The sequence below is a fragment of the Schistocerca gregaria genome, chromosome 5, assembly GCF_023897955.1.
Source record: "Schistocerca gregaria isolate iqSchGreg1 chromosome 5, iqSchGreg1.2, whole genome shotgun sequence".
Taxonomy (NCBI): domain Eukaryota; kingdom Metazoa; phylum Arthropoda; class Insecta; order Orthoptera; family Acrididae; genus Schistocerca; species Schistocerca gregaria.
Genome location: NC_064924.1, coordinates 489,525,085 through 489,550,646, shown reverse-complemented (window position 1 = coordinate 489,550,646; position 25,562 = coordinate 489,525,085). Strand labels below are relative to the sequence as shown.

The 25,562-nt window shown below is 38.4% G+C and overlaps 1 protein-coding gene across 4 annotated transcripts in view; it reads left to right on the top strand.

The window, feature by feature from the left end:
• The window catches only part of LOC126272717 (asparagine synthetase [glutamine-hydrolyzing]-like), a 230,219-nt gene that overhangs the window by 68,984 nt on the left and 135,673 nt on the right, over positions 1-25,562 (top strand). For 3 of the 4 annotated variants that reach the window (XM_049975753.1, XM_049975752.1, XM_049975751.1), the window contains exons 2-3: positions 3,254-3,420; positions 20,799-20,924. In XM_049975753.1, coding sequence (XP_049831710.1) covers positions 3,295-3,420; positions 20,799-20,924 — 252 coding nt within the window. In that variant the 5' untranslated portion in view covers positions 3,254-3,294. Of the gene's footprint in view, positions 1-3,183; positions 3,421-20,798; positions 20,925-25,562 lie in introns of all 4 variants that reach the window. The other variant, XM_049975754.1, reaches the window with a different exon arrangement.

Sequence of the window (25,562 nt, the reverse complement as noted above, 5' to 3'; positions counted from 1 at the left end):
CCTGGTAAGGTTCCCACACCATGCAGCAATATTCTAACAGAGGATGAATGAGTATAGTGTAAGATGTCTCTTAAGTGGACTTGTTGCATCTTCTAAGTGTCCTGCCAATGAAACGCAACCTTTGGCATGCCTTCCCCACAATATTATCTATGTGGTCTTTCCAACTGAAGTTGTTCGTAATTTTAACACCGAGGTACTTAGTTGAATTGACAGCCTTGAGAATTGTACTATTAATCGAGTAATCGAATTTCAACGGATTTCTTTTGGAACTCATGTGGATCACCTCACACTTTTCATTATTTAGCGTCAACTGCCACCTGCCACACCATACAGCAATCTTTTCTGTAAAATCACCTACGTTGTCATGAAGTTATTCATCACGTTGAGCAATTGCACCATTTGTTGACTCTGAAACTGAATGAACTGTGTTAGATCAACTGGAGGTGATACAGCTGGTGACTGCAACTGAGTAGCCATAGTAACTAATCAAGGTACAAAATAACAGACAATTAAGTACTGCACAAAGACAAACAGCAAAAAGCAATAACAGCACAGAGGAAGCTAAAAGGGGTGCAAATGCAGCAACCACAGAACCTAGAACATAACAAGCACAAGAAAGGCAAACAATGGGTAAACAGGGGATGAACAATCGAAAAAAACAACTGAAAAGACCACATAACAGGAATAAACAACAAGATGACTGATACACATAGGCTTGATAACTTGTCACCTGATGTTGTTTATGACTTTGTACACAACGGTAGGACAGGTGGGCAACAGAGTGTGTGGAAACTGTTGTCATACGGCAAACTGGACAGGACCAGAAATTATTAGCAAACAAGTAGCACAGCAAACAGAAGATTTACTTGACTTGTATTTCTACAAGTGAATGAAGGCATTACAAATCATGCAGTAAGAAACAGATTCCAGCTGTTACAACGGCAACAACGATGATGTAGGTGCTGAGACTAAGTGGTATTTGCACAGTGTCCCTTAGAGCAATGGCTCCAAGCGCGAGTGGACTGGGCTGCTGCTGCCGACTCATATATTACAGCAGCAGAGGGCACTCAAGGTGCAGAGCTGCTGGAGGTGTGTTTCAGCACACGCGCTCGGATGGGTCTGTCAGATCCCGCGCGACTGCTACCAGTGTCAGGTGGAAAGTTGGAGTTCCATTGCTATGATGCTCATGGTGCAGCGTAAATATGTGAGAGCACGGTTCACATATGATTCTTTTACTTTGGCAGTGACAAAATGGCACTTGTAACAAAGTCCATGGAGTGTCATGGCCAAGGCACGATAAGACTGATGGTGCTGCTTCTTGCACTGATAGAATTCAACCCTAGCTGTCATTACATGCATGAAGCAGTAATAATAGGAAGACAACAATGAATATAGTGTCAAATAACAAAGAGGAAGGTTCCTGCAACAGGGCCAACTGGTACAAAGCCTGATACAGGGTGGGAGAAATCCACAACAAAAACAGTGCACAACATATGTCTCCATCCGTAATGTGAAATGTGTGGTAATGTTGCTGTAAACAGTATTTGTATGCTTCCCAATCTTCTGCCATCTCATCAGAGGGTACAGGAGGAAACAGAGCTACAGATAAAGGCTTGGAGAGCAACTACAGCAAAGCCTGTTGTATGAGTGTGATGTGATCCTTCTGTTGTTGCACCAATGTTTGAAATAGAGACTTTATGTCACAACAAGATGTGAAAAGCAACCACAAAATGACAGACACATGAAAATAAGACTCTACTCATTGCCATTGTGTTCTAACACAAGAGCACACAGACAGTGACAGGCACATGACTTTATTATGTCTGGAACTAATTTGTGAAGAGAGACACTTCCCCGAGAGCGGCCACACAACTAGTTCAATAATCCTAGTTAGAATGTCAACATGTAACTGAGGGTGAGGCTGGCTGGGCCTCAACTTTATAAGCTATCGGCCAGTTGGTAGAGTGCTCAGAGGAGAGGCTGCACTTGCTGATCTCTGATGGTTCTAGCATCTGCCGATTTCTGTGGCACGCCGTACAGCTCTACACCCAGATATTGAGTGTGGACTCTGTGTGGGTCACTAAATGATTGATGCCCCTTGAGATAGAGTTTTAAGTGGTAATTGCAGGTACTATAATATGTGAACAAGTCCCACACTTGATGCTTTCTGAAATTATTTGTCTTTGGTATTCACATAAAATCCATGCAGTAGATCATGTTACTGAATAAGCTGTCAATATATTCCACCTATGTACAAATATCCTGCTTTCTTCACATAATTTTTTGTAAAGAGTTTCTTTTATTATTGAAACACGCTGCAAGATGCAAGATGGTTGTAATCGGCAAGCTTTCAGAGCCAGAGACTCTTTCTTCAGGCAGAAGGTCTGAAGGGGAAGGAAGAGGGGTGAAGGAAAAGGACTGACATGGTCTGGGAAAAGGGGTATATTTTGGGAAAGTCACCCAGAACTGTGGATTTGGGAGACTTACCATACAGGATGAGAAGGAAAGACTGAATCAGTCAGTCACCCAGAACCATGGGTCAGGGGAGACTTACCGTAAAGGAAAGAGTGAATCAGTCTGTCTTTCCTTGTCGTCCCATACAGTAGGTCTCCTGTGACCCGCAGTTTTGGGTGACTTTCCCGAAATCTACCCCTTTTCTTAGACCTATCCAGTCCTTTTCCTTCACCCTTCTTCCTTCCCCTCCAACCCTTCTGCCTAAAGGAGGAGCCACTGGCTCTGAAAGCTTGCCAGTTACAACTGTCTTTTATGTGTATGTTCTGCCGCCACTTGGTGAGTAGATTTTTTGATCTGTTCACTTAATTTAGGCAATAATTGATTATTTTCATTGTTTTATTATCTATTCAGTTACTAGAAATTCAGTTTCAGTTACCGATATTTGAACAAACTGCATTTATAAGTGGAGTTGAATCCATAACAGAGCAGATGACTTCTGTATAGGATTACATGATTTCTGTTGTAAGAATATAGATTTGTGACTATTTCTCAGATTTATTATAATTTTACTTATAACACTTCAGTGTTACAAAATAGCTTTTGAAAAATATAGGCTGTCAAATGCTGCTATATCGGAAAAAAGCTGTATGATGAACGTAGTGCTTTCTGTCAAACAAATGTTTTTATTTTCTGTAATGATCCTTGCTGTGTAGTGCCAACCTGAGTAAGTGTCTTTCAAATTATTTACGATATCATAGAATTGTAAATTTCATACTTTTATGAAATCATTGTATTACAGACACAAATTAGGATTGAAGACTGATTCACAAAAACAATAAAATGTGTGGCATATGGGCAGTTTTTGGCCTGGCAACAAGCACTTCTGTGCACTCAAACACCTCCTTCTCAAAGATAAGTCACCGTGGCCCTGACGCATGGCGCATAGAACATGACAAACGAATACAGGTAAGGTAAATCATTTGTTATTAATACATAGCCTGCATGTACACAACGACTGCAAGTTAACTCCCTATTGAAAATTATTTTTAGTAGTAATTGGTTCAGTGAAAAAGCATTTTGTTCCCTGTAGTTGTACAGTTTTTATCTGTTGTTTGTATTCAACATAATTACCACTACTACATACAGATTTAAGTAAATTTTTTGAGGGGTTGCGAACAGACTTCTGCAGATACTCTTGTGGTAGGCAACTGACTCATGTTGTTTGGTCAGGATTCCCTGCTTTGAGTTTGAGAGAGCCACATTGATCCAACTAGCAGTCTGGAAAATGAGTATAAAGCCACACTCAGTGGGACATGAGGGGGATTCCCATCTTACTTACAGATTAAACTACCGATATTGCCCCACGAGAATATAATTCCAAGCATATAAACTTATAACATGAGAAACGAACATTATGCAATCATTGTGTTCAGAATGAAATAAGAGCTCCTGAGAGTTTTGAGTGTTACGTTGCACTAGACATCCCTCTTGCTGTGAAAAATCAAAATTATTCATGCACATAAATACTAGATCTCTGAAATATAAAGCTGGTGAACTTGATGTTGTATTGAATGGAAACAATAGAATAGTATTATGTATTAATGAACACTGGTTAAGAGAAGAAGAGAAAAAACTGTATGTACCGCCAAGTTTTATTTAATTACAAGTTACTGCAGACCCAATGAAGCTTATGGGGGTTCCTCAATATATGTGACAACCTAGGGTTATGATATACTATGCTTGATGTTAGGGACATATGTGTTAAAGGCATTCTTAAAGCGGCTGTCATACTACTACCAACATTAAAACTCACAATTATTTCAATATACCATTCTCCTGATAGTGATGCCAATCAATTTGTAGAGTGTTTAGATAAACTTATTCACCGTACAGAAAAATATACCAAACACAAGACAGTAATTTTAGGAGATTTAAATTTTGATGTAAGAAAAAAAACCACAAAAATACTAATTTGCTTAACATGCTAAGATCTCATAATCTCTTCTGTGCAAGTTACAGTCCCATAAGACAACTTTCTTGTCTCGACAATTGTATCACACATATACATAAAGATGATTTTGAATTGGGACTCCTTAATGTCGACCACCTGACAGATCACAAAGGTATATGGGTAAAACTAACAATTAATGAAACAATGTGGGATTGTGAACCAACCCGGTATGTCAGGTTATTAAATGATAAAAGCATAAATAGTTTCAGGGATAAGCTGAAGGCACTAAACTGGAATAATATAATATACGCTTCCAACAATGTTGAGGCAGCTTGTAGCAGGTTTCATAGTACTCTATCTGAAATTTTCGATACCTCCTGTCCAATGGTTACCAAACAAAACAAAACTATGGTAAGAAAGCATGGTCGAACTACTCCACATAGGTGGTTCACACCATATTTACAGAAGCTAAGATTAATAATGGTTTTGATATGCTATGATAAGGTAAAAAATGGTAGTGTTGACAATGCAATGTATGTTAGCCTCAAGAGACACTATAGATCACAAATCAGATTAGCAAAATGTAGAGCAAATGATAACTTCATCAAATACTTCAATAATAAGTGTAAGGCTGCGTGGAGGGTCATTAAAGCAGAATTAGGTACAGGTAGTCATAGTGTAAAAGTTACAACTGATGTTAATGTCACCCCAGACGAATTTAACCTCTTTTTTTTTTTATCAATGCAGCAAACCCCAATCCCTCATCTCCTCATAAGAAGAATTCAAAATCAAATTCACAATCTACTTATCTAAAACAGTTTTTACAAAACTTTGCTGATACCGTGCCAACCTGTAATTGGAGACATGTGGAAATAAGTGATATAATGAATTCAGTGGCAAAGTTAAATGACTCCAGATCAGAAGATATTTATGGCCTCTCAAATTTTGTGATTAAAAAAATAATCGACTTGATATCATTCCCTCTCTGTACACACGTAAACTGGATATTTGACAGTGACATTTTTCCAGAATGTCTAAAGAAGACAGTAGTAATTCCATTACACAAAAAGGGTGATAAATCCTGCACTAATTCCTCTGCATCAATTCCACTGATACCTATTTTTTCAAAAATAATCGAATATTGTATACAAAAGCATTTGTAAAAAAAAAAAACAATAAACTGTCTAAGTCTCAATATGATTTTAGCGCCCAATTATCAACAATTAATGCTGTTGAAAATGTTGTTTCTATTGTACAATCTTCTTTTGAATCCAAATTATCTGCTGAAGCCACACTAGTGGATTTAAGCAAAGCATTTGGTTCTGTAAATCACACAATACTGCTGGAAAAACTGTGGTGTTATGGCATCAGGGATCTGGAACTCTCCCTCATTAAATCATATCTCGGTAACAGAAAACAAACTGTAAGCTACAACAGTCAAAAGTCACAGTTACTGAATGTCACTAGAGGTGTTCCCCAAGGATCAGTGCTTTGGCCATTACTGTTTATAATATTTATAAATTACCTGCCCAGCAATATGCCATGCAAATCTGTGCTTTACACAGATGATACAACTTTCATCAATTCAGGGAAGGACATAAATAAACTGAAGGAGAAAAGTAAAGATTTTCTCAGATTATCCAATATGTAGTTCGAACCCAGTGAGTTAGCTATTAACTATGAAAAGACTGTAAATATATCCTTCAGCTTATACATTGCTGATATTGAGTACACTTCTACCAAACTTCTTGGCATATACTTAGATACGAAATTAACCTGGCAGAGTAACAGAGACAACATATCTTGAAAGCTTTCGCAAGTTATCTATCTACTGAAAAAATTATGCACCTGTGTTTCTGAAAGCCTGCTGATTAATTCTTATTATGCATTCTTTCATTGCCATATTAGCTATGGTATTCTTCTATGGGGTAATTCTTCAAGGTCCAGGAAAATTTTTATTTGGCAGATGAAAGCCATCAGGAGCATCTCTGGGATTACCAAAAATAACATATAATGTAGGTCATACTTCAAAGAATTACAGATAATGACAGTCCCTTCTCTTTTTATATACAGCCGCCTTTTGTACATAAAAGAAGACTTTAACAGTTACAACCTTAGGTAGACCGTTCACAATCATAACACTCGTCAAACATTTAAGATAGACATAGCAACAACTCGACTCAAGAAAACACAAGACATTGATGAATACATGGGAATAAGACTTTTCAATACATTACCTGTGCAGGCACATTATGTCTCTCTTAATATATTTAAAAGTAAGACTAAAAATTGGCTGAAAGACAAAGCTTTTTACAGTGTTAAAGAATTTGAAGACTCTTCGAAAATAGACGTGAATTACGGAACAACTTGCAACTCTGTTTGTACCTCTTCCTAAGCTTTTTTTTGTTTCTGTAGTTCCACATTTAACTGTTAAACATGTTGAGAAATCCTTATGTATGAAATGTATTCTTTTATTATGCACATTCTTTAAAATGCACACTTTAGTTATGTGGGATATCTTTATGTATCAAATGTATTCCTTTATTATGTATGTTCTTTTAAAATGTATACTTTAGCTTTGTGTGATACCTCACAATAGTTATATTTCTTAATATGTAAATTGTACATTACTCATGACGACATCAATTGCATGTAAATGCTTAAAGTTGGATTAATAAATAAATATTTGTTCTATGTACACTTTTTCATGTAATCTGTTCTCTGACTCTCACCTTCATAGTATTAGTTGTACTCACTATTCAACACCTTGGTGTGTAACAAGGCCTCATTTTTCATATGATACAGAAAAGGTTCAATCGTACTCCAATCAGTAATTTGTCATCTGCTGATACTTCCAGTTTTCTGTCTGTGCTATAGGTACACACTATTGTAGTAATGGGCAGTAGGCTGGAAGGTTAGGTCCAATTGATCGAGCTGAGTTACAAGTTACAATGATTTGTATTTTTATTTAAACAACAAACTTTGCAATATATAACAAATCAAATTTTCGTTCTCAAAATCTAACTCGAACTCTAGTGACTACCAACTTAAACAGAGACAAGATCAGATGAATTAACAGGTGTGAAAAATAAGGCTCACAAACAATAAAACTCAGCCTCGTAAGAATTTAAAAAGCAGACTTACAACAGTTACAGCATGATGCATAACAATCAGAGCAGTACTAAAGCTACAGGTGAAAGTTAGCAGAAGCAATATTTAAAACAAACTTCAAAATGATTAAGGAAGCAGACAATCATATTTTTTTTAAAAAAAAGATCAACATTTGAGAAAGGTAGAATTTGATGGGTGTGGGCTGGATCCAAGACAATCGTGCTTAAATGTGGCTGCTATAACTTTCACCTGGTACGATTATGTATGCAGACAGGTATATCATCATTTTCAGTAAACAATCAATTCTTATTTGCGCATGTACTTTACAACAAAATTAACCTCTTAACAAATGTTCACAATGTCAAAAATCACAGCCACCACAGCGCATTCAACAAAGTGGGATAAAAGCTCCAAAGCACTAACTGTGTACTCTGTCTGATAAGACAGGTAGCTTCCTCTGCTGCTGTTGCCTGTCACTTCGCACACTCCACAGTCAACATCCCAAAACTTTGCTCACAGCCGAACCCCCGCCACAGTTCGTAGCCACAGTATATCCCTGTTTCTGCCAGGGGGACCAGCAACTCACTGAACAAGGTTGGTGTCAACTTTGTTACAAAAACAAAAATTGTGCACCGTTGGCACATGCTCCTCTTTCCCTCCCCCTTGATCTGCTTACATGACTCTAAACAGTCAGATCAATCTTCAGGGCCCAGCTTTATTGGGAAAGTTGAACTCTCATTTCTATTCCTGTGTGAAGACCAATCAACAAACCAGTTACTGGGCTAGAAACGTATTAATTTGGAAGGGATCCTTGAACCTGGGAAAGCTTTTTTGTGATCTTTTTCAATGGCTTTACTCATAGCCTGAAAGTTCCTAATGAAAACTTTACCTCCAACTCAGCAGCTATTCAACTGCCACTCCACATGGTACCATATAGCATTCTTTTCAAGGACCTTTTTTATGGTTGTCTTAGCTCTTCTCTAAAGAGTAACCAGCTGTTGAGCATTGCTCCTCAAAGACAAAAGGTCATCAGTTGACCATGAGCTAGTTGATAACCCAAGCACAAACTAGTGGCAGTAGGTTGATGGCTTACATGGCAGGCAGTATTAAATGCCATGGTTGACAATGGAAGTGATCAATCCAGCCACTCTGATCCTTGCTGTGATAAGCTATAAGAGCAGACATCAGATTCCTATTAATGCATTCAGTGTACATGGGATTTGGAGAGGGGAGATGTAGCTGTTATATATTAAACTGCCATACATAACCAGGATTTTTTAAACCAATGTGCGGCAAAAGGTGTAATATTTACCAAACACTCAGTTGGCCAGAAGGTTCCAAAAATACTTTGCAAATTTTGTTCTATCACTTGAGCATTTGCAGCCTTGTTAGGTAGCAGCCATACCAAATATTTAAATGCTTTGTCAAAAAACCAAAATATAGTAATTACCGAGTAAGCGAAGGACCTACAAATTCTACATATGTCTTCTGGAAGGTCCTATCCACCAGTTTGGAAACTACCAGGTGTACAACTTTGCTTCCACCGTTTGCTGATAGGTGGTGACAACAGTAAGTAGCGGTTGAAAGATACAGACAACAGACGTCAGGCAGTTAGCTTGGACCTCGGTCAACGTAACTCCATTCAAACAGTCGATTTGTGTCTGCAACATAAAGTTGTTCTTAATTGAAAATGTCAGTTTATGACCTTAATTCTAGTCATTTGCGGGAGGTGGTACTGTGTTGTTTCACTATGAAGAAAACAGTGGCTAAGTCTCATTGAATGCTCTCAAGTATGTATGGTAAGGACGCTATTAGTGAGAGAACGTGTCGTGAGTGGTTTCAGTGCTTCAAGAACTGTGATTTTAATGTCATAGACCAGCATAGTGGTGGAAGAGAGAATGTTTTCAAAGATGCAGAATGGAAGACATTGCTGAGTGAAGACTCACTTCAAACTCAAGAAGAATTGGCATGATTAGTGGGAGTGACACGCCGAGCCATTTCAAAATGTCTCAAGGCTATGGGTATGATTCAGAAAATAACAATATTAATGTGCTAATAGTAAACTGAAGGAGCGTCTATAGAAAGGTCCCAGAACTGCTCTCATTAATAAACGGTCACAACACCCATATAGTACTAGGGACAGAAAGTTGGCTGAAACCAGACGTAAACAGTAATGAAATCCTAAACTCAGATTGGAATGTATACCGCAGAGACAGGCTGGACAGTGAAGGGGGAGGCGTGTTTATAGCGATAAGAAGTGCAATAGTATCGAAGGAAATTGACGGAGATCCGAAATGTGAAACGATTTGGGTGAAGGTCACGTTTGAAGCAGGCTCAGACATGGTAATTGGATGTCTCTATAGGCCCCCGGGCTCAGCAGCTGTTGTGGCAGACCACCTGAAGGATAATTTGGAAAATATTTCGAGTAGATTTCCCCACTATGATATAGTTCTGGGTGGAGATTTTAATTTGCCGGATATAGACTGGGAGACTCAAACGTTCATAACAGGTGGCAGGGACAAAGAACCCAGTGAAATATTTGTAAGTGTCTTATCTGAAAACTACCTTGAGCAGTTAAACAGACAACTGACTCGTGGCGATTTCATATTAGACCTTCTGGTGACAAACAGACCCAAACTATTTGAAACAGTTAATGCAGAACAGGGAATCAGCGATCATAAAGCGGTTACGGCATCGATGATTTCAGCCATAAATAGAAATATTAAAAAAAGATAGGGAGATTTTTCTGTTTAGCAAAAGTGACAAAAAGCAGATTACAGAGTACCTGACGGCTCAACACAAAAGTTTTGTCTCGAGTACAGATAGTGTTGAGGATCAGTGGACAAAGTTCAAAACCATCGTACAATATGCGTTAGATGAGTATGTGCCAAGCAAGATCGTAAGAGATGGAAAAGAGCCACCGTGGTACAACAACCAAGTTAGAAAACTGCTGTGGAAGCAAAGGGAACTTCACAGCAAACATAAACATAGCCAAAGCCTTGCAGACGAACAAAAATTACGCGAAGCGAAATGTAGTGTGAGGAGGGCTATGCGAGAGGCATTCAATGAATTCGAAAGTAAAGTTCTATGTACTGAGATGGCAGAAAATCCTAAGAAATTTTGGTCCTATGTCAAAGCGGTACGTGGATCAAAACAAAATGTCCAGACACTCTGTGACCAAAATGGTACTGAAACAGAGGATGACAGACTAAAGGCTGAAATACTAAATGTCTTTTTCCAAAGCTGTTTCACAGAGGAAGACTGCACTGCAGTTCCTTCTCTAGATTGATGCACAGATGACAAAATGGTAGATATCGAAATAGACGACAGAGAGATAGAAAAACAATTAAAATCGCTCAAAAGAGGAAAGGCCGCTGGACCTGATGGGATACCAGTTCGATTTTACACAGAGTACGCGAAGGAACTTGCTCCCCTTCTTGCAGCGGTGTACCGTAGGTCTCTAGAAGAGTGTAGCGTTCCAAAGGATTGGAAAAGGGCACAGGTCATCCCCATTTTCAAGAAAGGACGTCGAACAGATGTGCCGAACTATAGACCTATATCTCTAACGTCGATCAGTTGTAGAATTTTGGAACACATATTTCTGGAGACTAAATCTACTCTGTAGGAATCAGCAAGGGTTTTGAAAAAGACGGTCGTGTGAAACCCAGCTCGCGCTATTCGTCCACGAGACTCAGTGGGCCATAGACACGAGTTTACAGGTAGATGCCGTGTTTCTTGAGTTCCGCAAGGTGTTCGATACAGTTCCCCACAGTCGTTTAATGAACAAAGTAAGAGCATAGGGACTATCAGACCAATTGTGTGATTGGATTGAAGAGTTCCTAGATAACAGAATGCAGCATGTCATTCTCAATGGAGAGAAGTCTTCCGAAGTAAGAGTGATTTCAGGTGTGCCGCAGGGGAGTGTCATAGGACCATTGCTATTCACAATATACATAAATGACCTGGTGGGTGACATCGGAAGTTCACTGAGGCTTTTTGCGGATGATGCTGTGGTGTATCGAGAGATTGTAACAATGAAAAATTGCACTGAATGCAGGAAGATCTGCAGCGAATTGACGCATGGTGCAGGGAATGGCGATTGAATCTCAATGTAGACAAGTGTAATGTGCTGCGAATACATAGAAAGATAGATCCCTTATCATTTAGCTACAAAATAGCAGGTCATCAACTGGAAGCAGTTAATTCCATAAATTATCTGGGAGTACACATTAGGAGTGATTTAAAATGGAATGATCATATAAAGTTGATCGTCGGTAAGCAGATGCCAGACTGAGATTCATTGGAAGAATCCTAAGGAAATGCAATCCGAAAACAAAGGAAGTAAGTTACAGTACGCTTGTTTGCCCACTGCTTGACTACTGCTCAGCAGTGTGGGATCCGTACCAGATAGGGTTGATAGAAGAGATAGAGAAGATCCAACGGAGAGCAGCGCACTTCGTTACAGGATCATTTAGTAATTGCGAAAGCGTTACGGAGATGATACATAAACTCCAGTGGCTGACTCTGCAGGAGAGACGCTCAGTAGCTCGGTACGGGCTTTTGTTAAAGTTTCGAGAACATACCTTCACTGAAGAGTCAAGCAGTATATTGCTCCCTCTTATGTACGTCTTGCGAAGAGACCATGAGGATAAAATCAGAGAGATTAGAGCCCACACAGAAGCATACTGACAATCCTCCTTTCCACGAACAATACGAGACTGGAATAGAAGGGAGAACCGATAGAGGTAATCAGGGTACCCTCCGCTACACACCGTCAGGTGGCTTGCGGAGTATGGATGTAGATGTAAAGAAGGAACTTGGGTCCCACGTGAGCTGAAACCAAGAGGTGTTGAACGGTGTTTGTGAACAGTTCCTTTAGAGGCGAAAACGGAAGGGATTTCTGCATTTCATTGTGACCAGGGACAAAAAAATGGGTTCATTACTATAACTCTAAATGCAAAAAATCATGGGGATATCCCGTCCATGCTTCCATGTCAATGGCCAAACCGAATATTCACGGCTCCAAGATCATGCTCTGCATTTGATGGGACCAGCTATGCGTCATGTACTATGAGGTGTTAAAACCAAGTGAAAAAATCACAGGTGCTTGTTATCAAATGCAATTAATGCGTTTGAGCAGAGCATTAAAAGACAAACGGCCACAATACAGTGAGAGGCATGATGAAGTGATTTTGCAGTATGACAACACTCGACCCCACGTTACAAGAGATGTCAAAACATACTTGGGAATGTTAAAATGGGAAGTCCTACCCCACCCACCGTATTCTCCAGACATTGCTCCCTCTGACTATCACCTGTTTAGATGAATGGCACATGGCCTGTCTGACCAACACTTACAATCTCATGAAGAAGTCACAAATTGGATCAATTTGTGGATCGCTTCAAAAGATGAACAATTTTTTCGACACGGGATTCGTACACTGCCCGAAAGATGGGAAAAAGTAGTGGCCAGTGGTGGAAAATACTTTGAATGAAGCATGTGTAACCAATTTGTTTCATTAAAGCCTCAGATGTCGGGGAAAAATGGTGGAAGCAAAGTTGTACACCTTGTAGATAACCTACTTTGCTATTTTTGGCCAGCATACTATCAGCACAGATACTAGAACAGGATACTCTCTTTTGAATATCATTATCCATGCCTTACCAAACAAATTGCTGTTGAGTTTTTTTCATGAGTTTCATACATGCCTAAATGCCCAGCTACCGGTGACTCATGAAAATATTGCAAGGGCAAAGGAACCAGTTCTTTGTGAACAATTATGTTATATTTATTGTCAGATTGGGACTTATGACAGATGGCCTTTCTCTTAAAAGTAAAGCTTTACCTGCTCACCTTTCTCTAATTTATTCTTAACTGCCCTCAGTTGGCCATCCTGATCATGAAATTCTCTGAAACCGTGGAATAATTGAGGAATCTGCATCAATATTGGACTAAAGGAATCTTAGCTTGATCTTCTACAGCCTGATAATTCACCTGGCTATCAATGTGATCAACTGTGCACCTCAGGCTGTTTGCCACACAATTATCTGACCCATTTATATGGTGCACCTCAGACTTGGAAGTTAATTAGTTTTTTTGTGGCATAGCAAGTACCCAGCTTGGTTTTCCTGTCTCTAAGGTAAATTTTTTATGTTCTAAATTGTAGCAAAATTTTTCTGTGCTAAATAAAACTATTAATGCTTCTAGCCCATAACTGGAGTATTTCTTTTCTAACTCTTCCACTGCCGTTGAGACCTAAGCAACCACCTCCTTTCCACCTTCTTGGTCCTGCAGTAAAACAGCTCTACTCCATTGCTAATGCATCAGTTTGAAGGGTAACTTCAGCATGGAAGGATGTAGGGCTAACACAGGTGCTGTTTTCAATGCCATGAATTAGGTTTCCTGTGAGGGACCCCAAAGAAATTTGCAACCATTCTCTTGTAATTCATTAAACGGCACTGCCTTCTCAGCAAAGCTGCCAACAAATTTTCAAAAGAAAATGGCCATACCCGTGAATCTGGCAGTTTGTTTAACATTTTGTTGGGTAGGAAATTGACTAATCACGCCCACTACTTGTGAATCAGTTAGAATTGCCTTCCTGGAAGCTATATACCCTAAAAACCTCATGGATGAACAGTCTTAAAACCTTCCCCAAGTAGTATCTGGTTATAGGCTTGATTAAGGGCAATTGCAAAGATGCTTGCTCATTTAAACCATCCACAACAGGTGTGCAAATCGAGGAGTGGAAGAGCCTTAATGCTTCCATTGTTCAGTTCTCAGTAGCTCAACACCAGCTTGTTGTTGTCATTAGATTTTGCAACTAGAAAAATTGGCATAGTGAGAGGAGATTAGGAAGGATGGAATATTTCTTGTTTCAATCTTATATTATCCACAAGCTCCTTTAATGCTAGGGGGTGCTAGTCTTTATGGGCCTTCTTATCTGGGATGTAATCAGTGAACTCAGGTCAGTATTCTGATAGGTTGGTGGCACTAAATTCTTGAGTTAAAACATCTGGATATTCAGCTCAAAGTGACTTTATCTGCATTGTAACAAATTTGTCCAAATGTGATAACTGCTTGTCTAAAGATTTGGAGTCTTACCCATTAGTTGTCCCTGTTCTAGGTTTGTCATAAGCAATCATTACTGTAGTGCTTTGCCCTTGCTGGCTAAATCACAACTGGACTTATGGGCTAAATCTTTATAATTAAATTTTCCCTGAGACATTTATGTTTCATCTTGGTCTACAATAAGGATGAAAGCTGAACCCAGGCCTCCTTGCTTAATAGGCAGAAATGCTGAGCATTACACCACCGCAACACTATAATCATCATTGCTGCATGGACTACTCTCCCTAACACACACTTCAATTCATATCTTCAGTTTATTTTCCCCCAAATTGTCACTGCTGCCGGGGCACTCCTGCATAGGAATAGCACCCCAGCATTGGATGAAATGGGAAAGTCCTGTATCTCAAGTGATTTTATAGATCTTTATAATTAAATTTCCCATGAGGCATAGAATTAAATGTCTCAGGGAAAATTTAATTATGAAGATCTGTAAGATCACTTGAGGTACAGGACTTCCCCATTATGTCCAACACTGGGGTGCTATTCCAATGCCAGAGAGCCCTGGCAGTGGTGAGAATTTAGGAGGAAAATAAACTGAAGATATGAATTGAAGTTTGTGTTGGGGAGGGCGCTAGACTTGAGTAGTCTGTGCAGCAATGTTGACCATAGTGCTATGGTGGTGTAATGGCCAGCATTTCTGCCTAGTAAGCAGGGAGACCTGGGTTCGAGTGCCAGCTGTGACACAAATTTTAATTCTTTCCTTCAGATTTCATCCTTATTGTTAGGGGGTAAACTCGAAATAAAATTTTTCACTCAGTCAAAACAGGAACCAGCCAACCTTGGCAGTAAAATCAGTACCCACAATACATACAAGGTGCTTCAAAAAGCACATTTACATATTGACTTGGTGCATAAGGCATACAACAAGGATTGGTAATCACATAGGAACTGGGGTCCAAATGCCACTGGAGAGGGCACTGTGGTCACAAGAGTGTGTTACTATACGAACATGGATGCAGTACACCGAGACTGCTGCCATTCACGCCGTGGAAGTGTTAGGGTTAACATGGCCAGCTACATGTGGTGCGAAATGGCTGAGATGCATTTCATTTAAGGTGGAGCCAACAGCAGTGAATGAGAAGCTGTGCAATTGTATTGTGTGAAATATCCCAATAGAAAGATGCTCTGGCAAATGTTTTTCACCATCCTACATTGCTGATTATGTGAAACCAGCTCATTCCATGTGCACAAGCTGAATGCTGGTCACCACAGACATTGTCGAAACACAGACATTCTCGAAAGGGTGCAGTGTATGCTGTCAATAAGTACATGAGGTGTATCCTGTGCTCTGATATCCCCCAATCTTCCATGTGGTGCATTGTTCATGATGGACTGCATCCATTTCATTTTCAGTGGGTCCAGGCATTGCAACTGAGGGACTAAAGCAAGCACATGGGATTTACTTGATGGTTTCTAAAGGAATCTGCTGCAGACTGAAGTTTCACATCAAGCGTCATCTTTGCCAATGAGTCGAGCATGTGACGAGTACTCACAACCTGCATTTGTGGATGGATGTGAATCCACATGTTACATGCACTCAGGCCTCACAACCCAAGTTTACCCTTAGTGTGTGGGTTTCCATCATCGGAGACTGTTTAATTTGGCCATACATTGTCCTGGACCGACTTGATGGTAACATGTATCTCATATTCCTGAGAGAGGTATTGCCAGGCTTGTTGAATGATGTTTCCCTGCCTATTCATTGCCGCATTCAATTTGAGCTGAATGGAGCCCCTGTGTGTACAAGCAGACAAATGAGGGCACATCTGCAGATGACCTTTCTTGGGTGCTGGTTTGGGTGCAGAGGGCCAGTCACATGGGCACCACAATCATTCGATCTGTCCCCAGTTGTTTTTTTTTTTCCTGTGGGGGGCATTTGAAGAGCCTTGTGTATGAAATGTCTGTTACATTGCTGGGAGATCTAGAGGGCAGGATTGTTGTGGCAGCAGGATGTCTTCAAGATACACCAGTTAACTTTAAGAGGGTGTGCTGTTCAATGCAGTGTTGATGTCAGGTGTGTCTTGATGCATCTAGACAAAACTGTGATCATATCCTGTAATGAATGTCCATTTGTAGCATGTGACTAAATAACTGCTACGCTATTTAGTAGGGCGGATGGTCTTTGTGACCCTAGGGTCCTATATGATTACTGACTCATGTTGTATGCCCAGTTCATTCACCATTTCAGTTTGTAAAAGTTCTTTTGAGTCACTCTGTATAATTGGTGACTAAATTCAGTACCAATTTTATATTGACCTTCCACACAAAATCACCAATGGTTACCTGAGCCTGCAAGCACTCCTTTAAACGTGGGCTTGATTTATCAGCAGTAAAATACTATCCAGTATGTAACTGTAACCTTCCCCTCTTACCAACTTCCTGATTAGCAACAAACTATTTGCAATTGTTCATGGAAATCGTGTGTCCAAGTCAGGCAGGCAAGGTGCGCACCTGTTCATTATTTAATGAAGCAGAAACAAGTGGCAACAATGGTGTTCTGTAATCTTTAATAGTATTAATTTAGTAGTAAAATACTTATCAGAACCAAAACATATTAATATAGGGGTTCCACAAGGTAGCATATTAGGACCAATACTATTCCTGATATACACCAATGACTTTCCCAGTAGTGTTACTCATGGTGAGAAAATTCTCTTCGCTGATGACAGCAATATTATAGTCACTGAGAGAACAAGAGAACTCCTTACCGAGAAAGCAAATGAAACTCTCAAGGAAGTTTACGATTGGTCAATAAGCAACAAATTGACATTAAACATAAAGAAAACTAATGCCATGAACTTCAGTTTGAAGAGGAAAAATGACAATGTTAAATTAAATGTAGATGGCACCTCTATAGACTGTGTAACAAATGCAAAATTTCTAGGAATGAATATTGACTCTCAGCTGAAGTGGTGCGAACACACAAAGGTACTTGCAAACAGAATGTCATCAGCATGTTATGCCCTTAGAATTCTATCATCTGTGTGTAACATGCAGTGTCTTTTAGTTACATATTATTCATATGTACACTCAATTCTTAGCTATGGCATTCTTTTTTGGGGAACAAATCCACAAAATATGAACACAATTTTCAAACTCCAGAAAAGAGCCATAAGAATAATAACCAGAAATAGTAGTTGAGCTCATTGTAAAGATCTGTTCAAAACACTGGGAATTTTAACTGCTCTATGTGAACACATTTACCAGTCAGTTGTACACATCAAAAGTAACATTGGCAATTACTGCACAAACAGCTCTGTCCATGACCATGCAACAAGAGATAGACTCAACTTACATTTACCAAGAAAAAATAAACATAAAACTCAAAACAGCATTTTCTACCAAGGAATAAAACTGTACAATAAATTACCAAAAGAGATTAAAGAAATTTCAAAAATACACTTATTTAAGAAGGCAGCTAAAAAGTACCTGTTATGCAATACATTTTATACATTGAAGGATTACTTAGATAAAGCAGAGTAGGGGTTTGATAAAAAAATGTTATACAAACAAATAATAATAATAATAATGATTATAAAAAATCCAATATTCCACATAACACCTTCACTTTATTATTTTTCTTCTTTTTTCCTTTCTAGAGACACTCTCCCCTCAAGCTATGCATAGCACAATACTAACACCTCTTCCTCTTTCTGAGCTCAACATCTCACTCATTATGAAGGGATGCTGACTCAGTTTTTCAGGATAGCAAATGGGAACTTGCAGTACAGAAAATGGCCCAAGGATCACCTGTGTGTGTGTGTGTGTGTGTGTGTGTGTGTGTGTGTGTGTGTGTGTGTAGTGAGTGAAGTGTTATGAAACAATGTGTGTATAGTGTGTGCAGGGACTGATAGTGAAATATGAGTGAATAGTGTGGCATTACATTATTTAATGAGTTATTTGTAAATAAATTATTGTATACCAGGAGTAAAATCTAATGATTGTCTCTAACTAGAAGTCTGTAAATATATGTGTATACGAATTAGCTTATTGTAAATTGATCTAAGCTTGTAAATACTTTGACATGTCCTATATCCTTGTAAAAAGAGATCTACGGATGAATAAAACTACTACTACTACTACTACTACTACTACTACTACTACCATCCGTAGGGTTTACCTGTCATAGTTCTTGCATTAGGTCTTTTCCCCACACACATTCCTTGTTTACATATCCTGAGTCCCCACAGTTCCAACAAGTTACTTTTGGATATTTGTGTCATTGTGAAATAACCACTCCTTACTTTCTTTCTGTGTTGAAAACCTAACCTTTCCTTCCCTCACCCCCCCCCCCCCCCCCCCACCCGATTTAAACTTGTGTTATTTGGGCAACCCTTCTTTATGATCTGCCTATCCTTTTGTGAATCCACAAATTCAATAGTCTGAATTTCACCAACTAACTCATCTAACTGAGTTGGCGTTTTGGGGTGCTACAAAATTCAGCTTTTTTGTCTATTGTCATATTAGCCTACCTAAAATATGATGTACCCTTTTTAATCACTATACGAGGAATGGAAAGCAACAACACTCTTTTTAAACTTTTATACATAGATTCCTGAGTTCCTTGTTCATATTGAATATACAGTAACTCGTGCAGAGCTCTGAGAGGAACTATTCGTCAGATTCCATTCCAAAATTGCTGTAAGGTGTTGTTTTCCTGTGTGGCCTGTACTACCACCTCCAGTAAACCATCCCTCACTTTTACTGACATCAACCTTAAAACATCAAATCTCTCATTTTCATAGTCTGTGCTCTGTTCTGAAATTCAGCAGCAAAGACAGAAACTTAACTACCTGTTCTACCAAACTTAGTATTCACTAAAAAAATTCCTGGAATAGATTCGAAATTTTCATGAACAGACCACAGTCACGCCTTCGACCTTTCTGACTGACTTCATACCCAGATTCAATCAAATTCATATTAAAAGCTTTCAACCATTCACTAACAGTTTTTCTATAAGACTTTGAACATTGCTCATGGCCTTCATCCATGTCTACCAGGCCAGCAACCTACAGACTTGATTCAGAGTACAACTCTCTTCCAAATTAGTAACCTCCAAGGTTTCCTCAAAGGTGGCATAAATTGCAACAGTGCCAAAACTTGCCTTGTCTGGCTCATTAATCCCTTGTACCATGTGCATTTGACCATTCTGGCATATTTGCTCAACATGATCCTAAATGATTCCTTTCAATTCTTCCTTCCTTCTTTCTAATTCATCAATTTGCTCACATCTGTGTAGAAAAAGTGGAGACTTGCAACAGCATAAATTAAAAATTGTATAATAAATTATGTGCCTGTTCTTTAATAGTCATGTGATTCTACAATTGAGAAAAACAGTCCTTCATTTGGTTTTATACAGTCTCTCAGTTTATTGTTAATTAAAACTTAATGATTAATTATGTATGAATTATTTATATGCTAATATCTGCCTAACGTGCTGCTTTTATCTCTTTATTTTGTATGTATATCAGTTTTCTTCAGATTGTATCTCACCAATCTGAACTTCTCCACTTTCATAAACATATTGTATCACACTATATTCTCTTCTGTTACTTCTTTTCACAGTTTATGAATGGACACAATATTTATCTGTCTTGTATGCCTAAAATGTTACATATAGATAGTATTTTTTTCTTATTTACCATTTTTAGCATATAAAAATTAATTTATGTTACATAACTTAAGGCAATGTGTCTTAAATTCCATATTGGTCTCTGTTGCTCTCTAACATGACTTTCTGGGGCGAAAAATGTTTGTGATATTGCTCCACATGGTGCTACAGGTTTCTGAAAAACGAAGCTGTAGTATGATTGATTGTATTCATACATGTCTAGTTTCAATTTTACTATCATCTTCTGGGAGACATAATCAAGTCGTCATGTCATTGTATATCCTGAGGGATTAAGCATTACATAAAGCCTTTGTAAATGTACCAGAACCCCGTTATGTGTAAAATGATGATCCAGGCTTGGATCTTGTAGTACAGGGCTTCCTCTCTCAAGCCACCCTCATTCTGCTATTGAAGAAATTTATTACTCATGGGAATGTCCCTGTACATTTTCATTTTATTACAGTAGTAGCCAACAGATAAGTGTCATTGTTGATTGGCTTTATTGGACAAAATATTTATTCTTAATGATTGTCTTTTTACAGAACAGTTGCATTGGGTTTCACCGTTTAGCAATTGTGGACTGTATATATGGAATGCAACCAATGAAAATACATGCCTATCCTCATCTCACCCTTATATGCAATGGGGAGATATATAACTGCAAAAATGTAAGTAGTTTTTGCTGTATTACCCATGTAAATACAGTAATATGAGTGATGCTGAAATAGATAAAAATCAACTATGTACATAGTGAAACCAGATGAACTGATGTGCTGACAATGGTTTTTGAGCAATTGCATAGCAAGAAAGGTGGAAATCTAAAATCTGTGGTATCTTATTTTTCCTCATCAAGTAGAATATTTTCTGCAAAAATACTTCAGCAACTTTTCTTTGTTTCCATACAGTACATTCTTTCAGCAGCACAGCAGCAGATGATTCAACTTTCAATTTTCTGCTTTCCTTGACTCAAACCTAGATGTGCTCATGATTCCTTGTGCAGCATGGCAAAGAAGTCAGCCGCAATGTGCCCAAGATAAAGATTTGCTGTAATGAGTGTCAACAGTGCATCACAGTGTGCACTAAACACCATAAAAGGAATGCTACAATGCGAGCTAAATGTGTAGATCATGTGTGTTTTATATTTTTATTTTTAGTCATCCAAATGAAATGGATAAAAGAGCATCGATAACTCTTCCTTTGTAGTTACTACTGTGCCTTTTCAAGTATAACTGTGTACTTTTCAACACCATGACAGTGTCATTTTCTGTTATTCTAGATAAGGATAGAAGCTGTAGTAATGAATTAAAATTTGTACCAAGGCTGCGGCTTGAACCTGCGTCTTACTAGCAGATGTGCTATCCACCATTACACCACCCTCGCATTGAGGCTAACACAGCTGCTTTGACTGCCCTAGTCGAATGCCCTCCCCAACATAAACATCAATTCACACTTCAGCCCATCTTGGTTTTCCCCGTCATAAATCACAGTGATGCCAAGGCTTTTCAGTATTGGAATAGCACCGCAGCTTTGTATTTAATGGGGAAATTGTGCCTGTACCTCAGGCATAGATGATCTATTGATCTGATGAACTTAGTATGTCTCCAGGACAATGTATTTCCATCAGATCAATAGATAAGCTATGCCGGAGTTACAGACAGGATTTCCCTATACATTCAAAGCTGAGGTGCTATTCCAGTACTGGAGAACCTTGGCAATACTTACGTTTTAAGGAGGAGAAATCAACTTTTTTTCTGAGGCGTAAACTGAAGTTCATGTTGGGTATGGTGTTGGACTAGGGTAATCAACATAGCTGTGTCAGCCACAAGGACAGGGTGGTGCAGTAGATAGCACATCTGTCTTAAGTAAGCAGGAGACATGGGTTCAAGTCCTGGCCTTGGCACAAATTTCTGTTCATTACTTCAACTTCTATCCTTATTGTAGATAAAGCTGAGGCTTAGTATGTCTCTGGGAAAATATAATACCAACAGATAAACATTATTATAGTAATTTCAGAAATTTAGCTCACACTTTGAAAAAAATCCACAAAATGGCAGTTCTTGGAAGTGTATAACTCACTTCCAGTTATCCATGTAAATGCATGAAATTTGCATAACACACAAGTGGTACTGATAGAGAAAAACAGTTGACATTTTAGATCACAACCATCATATTTATGTAACAAAACTGGTACTTTATGAGTTGATCATAAGCTGCAATAAAAACTTGTAGTTATAATGCAATTGGAGGCATAGGATATTTTCTTGAGATATTGTCAGACTCAGTTGTTCAGTCTGAGCCAAAAGTTGAGCAATACCATGGAGATGCAGATAAATTGGTTATTAAATGATTCTATCATACATGTGATCAGCTACTGGCATGTCTTGCAGTGAGAAGTTTTGGGAATAATCTGTGTCATGTATACGCTTGACATTCATCAACTATAGGCACGATCTAGATTAATAAGGAATTGGAAGTAAAATCTTCAATAGCTAAGATTGCAACAGCATAGAATTTTTTTGATTTCTGGTGTCAGCAAGTTATGTTGCCATCTTCAGATCTCATGTAACACAATGCAATGAATCCTGACCACATGCACATTACAGTGTGTCACTTCACAAAAAGACATTTTACAGAAAAATGTGCTTGTGATTGAGATTCATTAAAATATATTGCATAAGATCCAAAGATAGCAACATAGCTTGCTGAAACAACAATCAAAATAAATGCAGGACTATAGCAATCTTGGCTGTTTGAAGTTTTTATTTCTAATTTCATAACCAGCATCTGCTGTGTTACAAAGATGGCTTGGCTATCACAGCCAGCAAGTAGTGTGGCATATTTTCACTGGATTACACTGTGTGAAGAGAGGGTAGACATTTAGAATCTCCACTAGGTATCAATTGTTGCTGATAACAACTGCAATTAATAGCTGTGAGCTACTGATCACATTGAAAGATATCGTGTTCTGCCAACTTATGAACCAGTATGATTCTGTAGAATATTCTGTTATAGAATATCAAAATGAGATCAAGGGTTATTTGAAAACTCAGGCGCCATTTATTTCTAATCAAGTAGTCTAGAGTATCATGATTTCTAATCAAGAGATTTCTCTGCAGACAAATAAGTATATGCTGTGTTCCAGACCAATTTCACTTACTTTGAAGAACATGCATTATACAGGGTGGGACAGTTAAAAGTAACCTGCTTCCACTTTGAATGCGAATGAAATATTTTGACTCCTGAAATAGAGTAAATAGCTGCAACAATGGACATTTTATGCAATAATCGATTGTCAGCATTTTGGTTTATTTCATCAATGAAATTAGACATTTTTCTTTGGTCTGCAGAATGACTTTCTCTATACAAGAAAGAATTTAAATTGTGGAAGCATATGTGAAAACAGGTTCAGTCAAGGAAACTCATGAAATTTTCAGTCAAGTATCGGGATAGAGGACTACCAGCAAATAGAGCAATACAGAGTCTGTATGAAAATGGGCCCACCTAAGGATCTGTGCAAAATGTAAAATGACAGATAATTCCTTTGGTTTGCTCACCAGAAGTTGTTGCAGACATTCATTGAAGAAATATTCAGAGCCAGATAATTCTACATTTAAGCTGGCACAACAGGCATGTGCAAGTGGAAGGAGTTGCCAGCAGATTTTGAAAAGTCTTAATTTGAAGCGATATTGTGTGGCAGTTGTGCAGCAATTATGGAAGGATGACAGTCAGAAGCATATAGAGTACCCCACATGGCTTTTGAACAATGTCAGTGATGGTTTGTTAAACCCTTTCTATTATATCATGAATGATGAAGTATAGTTTCATATTTCTTGTCATGTGAATTCACAGAACACGAGGTACTGGACACTGGAGAAACCTAACATTGTGTGTCAGCAACTGCCCCATGAGGCAGCATTTGGTGCAGTGTATTTTTTGACATTACCCTCAACACAGTTGGATATATGGAAATTTTTGGTATGTTTCATGCTCAACTTACTGAATATGAAACACTATACTGCTTCTTACAGCAAGATGGGATAACATGCCACATGTCTAAGGTATTCCTGGAACGAGTCCATGATGTCTTCACTAACGAATGAACTGTCAGCAAATATTTATGGCCACCATGTTTGCAAAACTAACAACATATGATTTTTTTCCTGTGGGAAAACTTGAAGTGTAAGATCTATGAAGCAAATCTACACACAATACAGGAACAGAAAGACAGTACCACCTGTGAAATTGCTTCCATTGATATCCGAACCTTACACCAGGTGTATCTGAATATGCTAAAATGTCCACAACTGTGTAATTGATGTTGGAGGGGGTCACTTTCAACATCTTTTCAAATTATTTTTCACTAGACTTTTCATTGTAAATAAATGGTAAGTCCAGTCCAGTTCTTTGTTGCTGTAATTTCACTGCATTTCATTTGTAGTGTCATAGTCTAGTTTTATGATGCTACACTAACATGTGAGAAAAACTTAAGTATAACACATTGTATTTAAACAAGCAGACTGTATCGTTAGTGGTCAATCAGTGGGAACAATTAAAACTGTAAAATATCTGTGGGTATTAACATAGAACAATTTAAGGTATGAGGGTCATATGAACCTAGTAGGAAAGGCACACACCAGACTGAAATGAAATGGAAGAATCTTAATGAAATATGATTCATCCATGAAGGAGGTAGCTTACAAAACATCTGTTTGACAAATTCCCGGGTACTGCTGTAATCAGTGTGGGACCTTAACAAGTAGAGTTAATATTGATATAAAGAATATTCAAAGATGATTTGTGTTTAATTCAGTGATTATCTCCCTCTTGAAATGGTCTTGCTGTTCATTTTCAAGGCACCCCCTCTTCCACCAGGCTTGTGAAGTGACTACTATTATGTAGTAGCAGGCACAGGTAGATTCCCAAATAGGGTTTATTATCTAAATTAAAAATCAGTTTAACTTCCAATCAACAAGAAGTTCATACAGCCAGATAATAACATGAATAGATTCTCCTTATGGTTCTGAGTCACATCAAGTTCTGTGTTATGTAATGACAGGGATCACTGAGTTAACGGTGAGCCAAAAATAAATACCTGAGCACAGATAATGTTGTCAGTGACATATATCATTCATAAGAGTAATCCAAAATACAGAAAGGCCATTAACGTGGAAACCTGGTGGCACTTCAATCACTTCCAGTTAACATCTATCCCACCATATAATCTTTTAATAACTTATTGTTAATGTCTCCTATGGCTTTTCTCTTACCTTACCTCCATCCTCCATCCATTTATTTTGTGGTTGAAT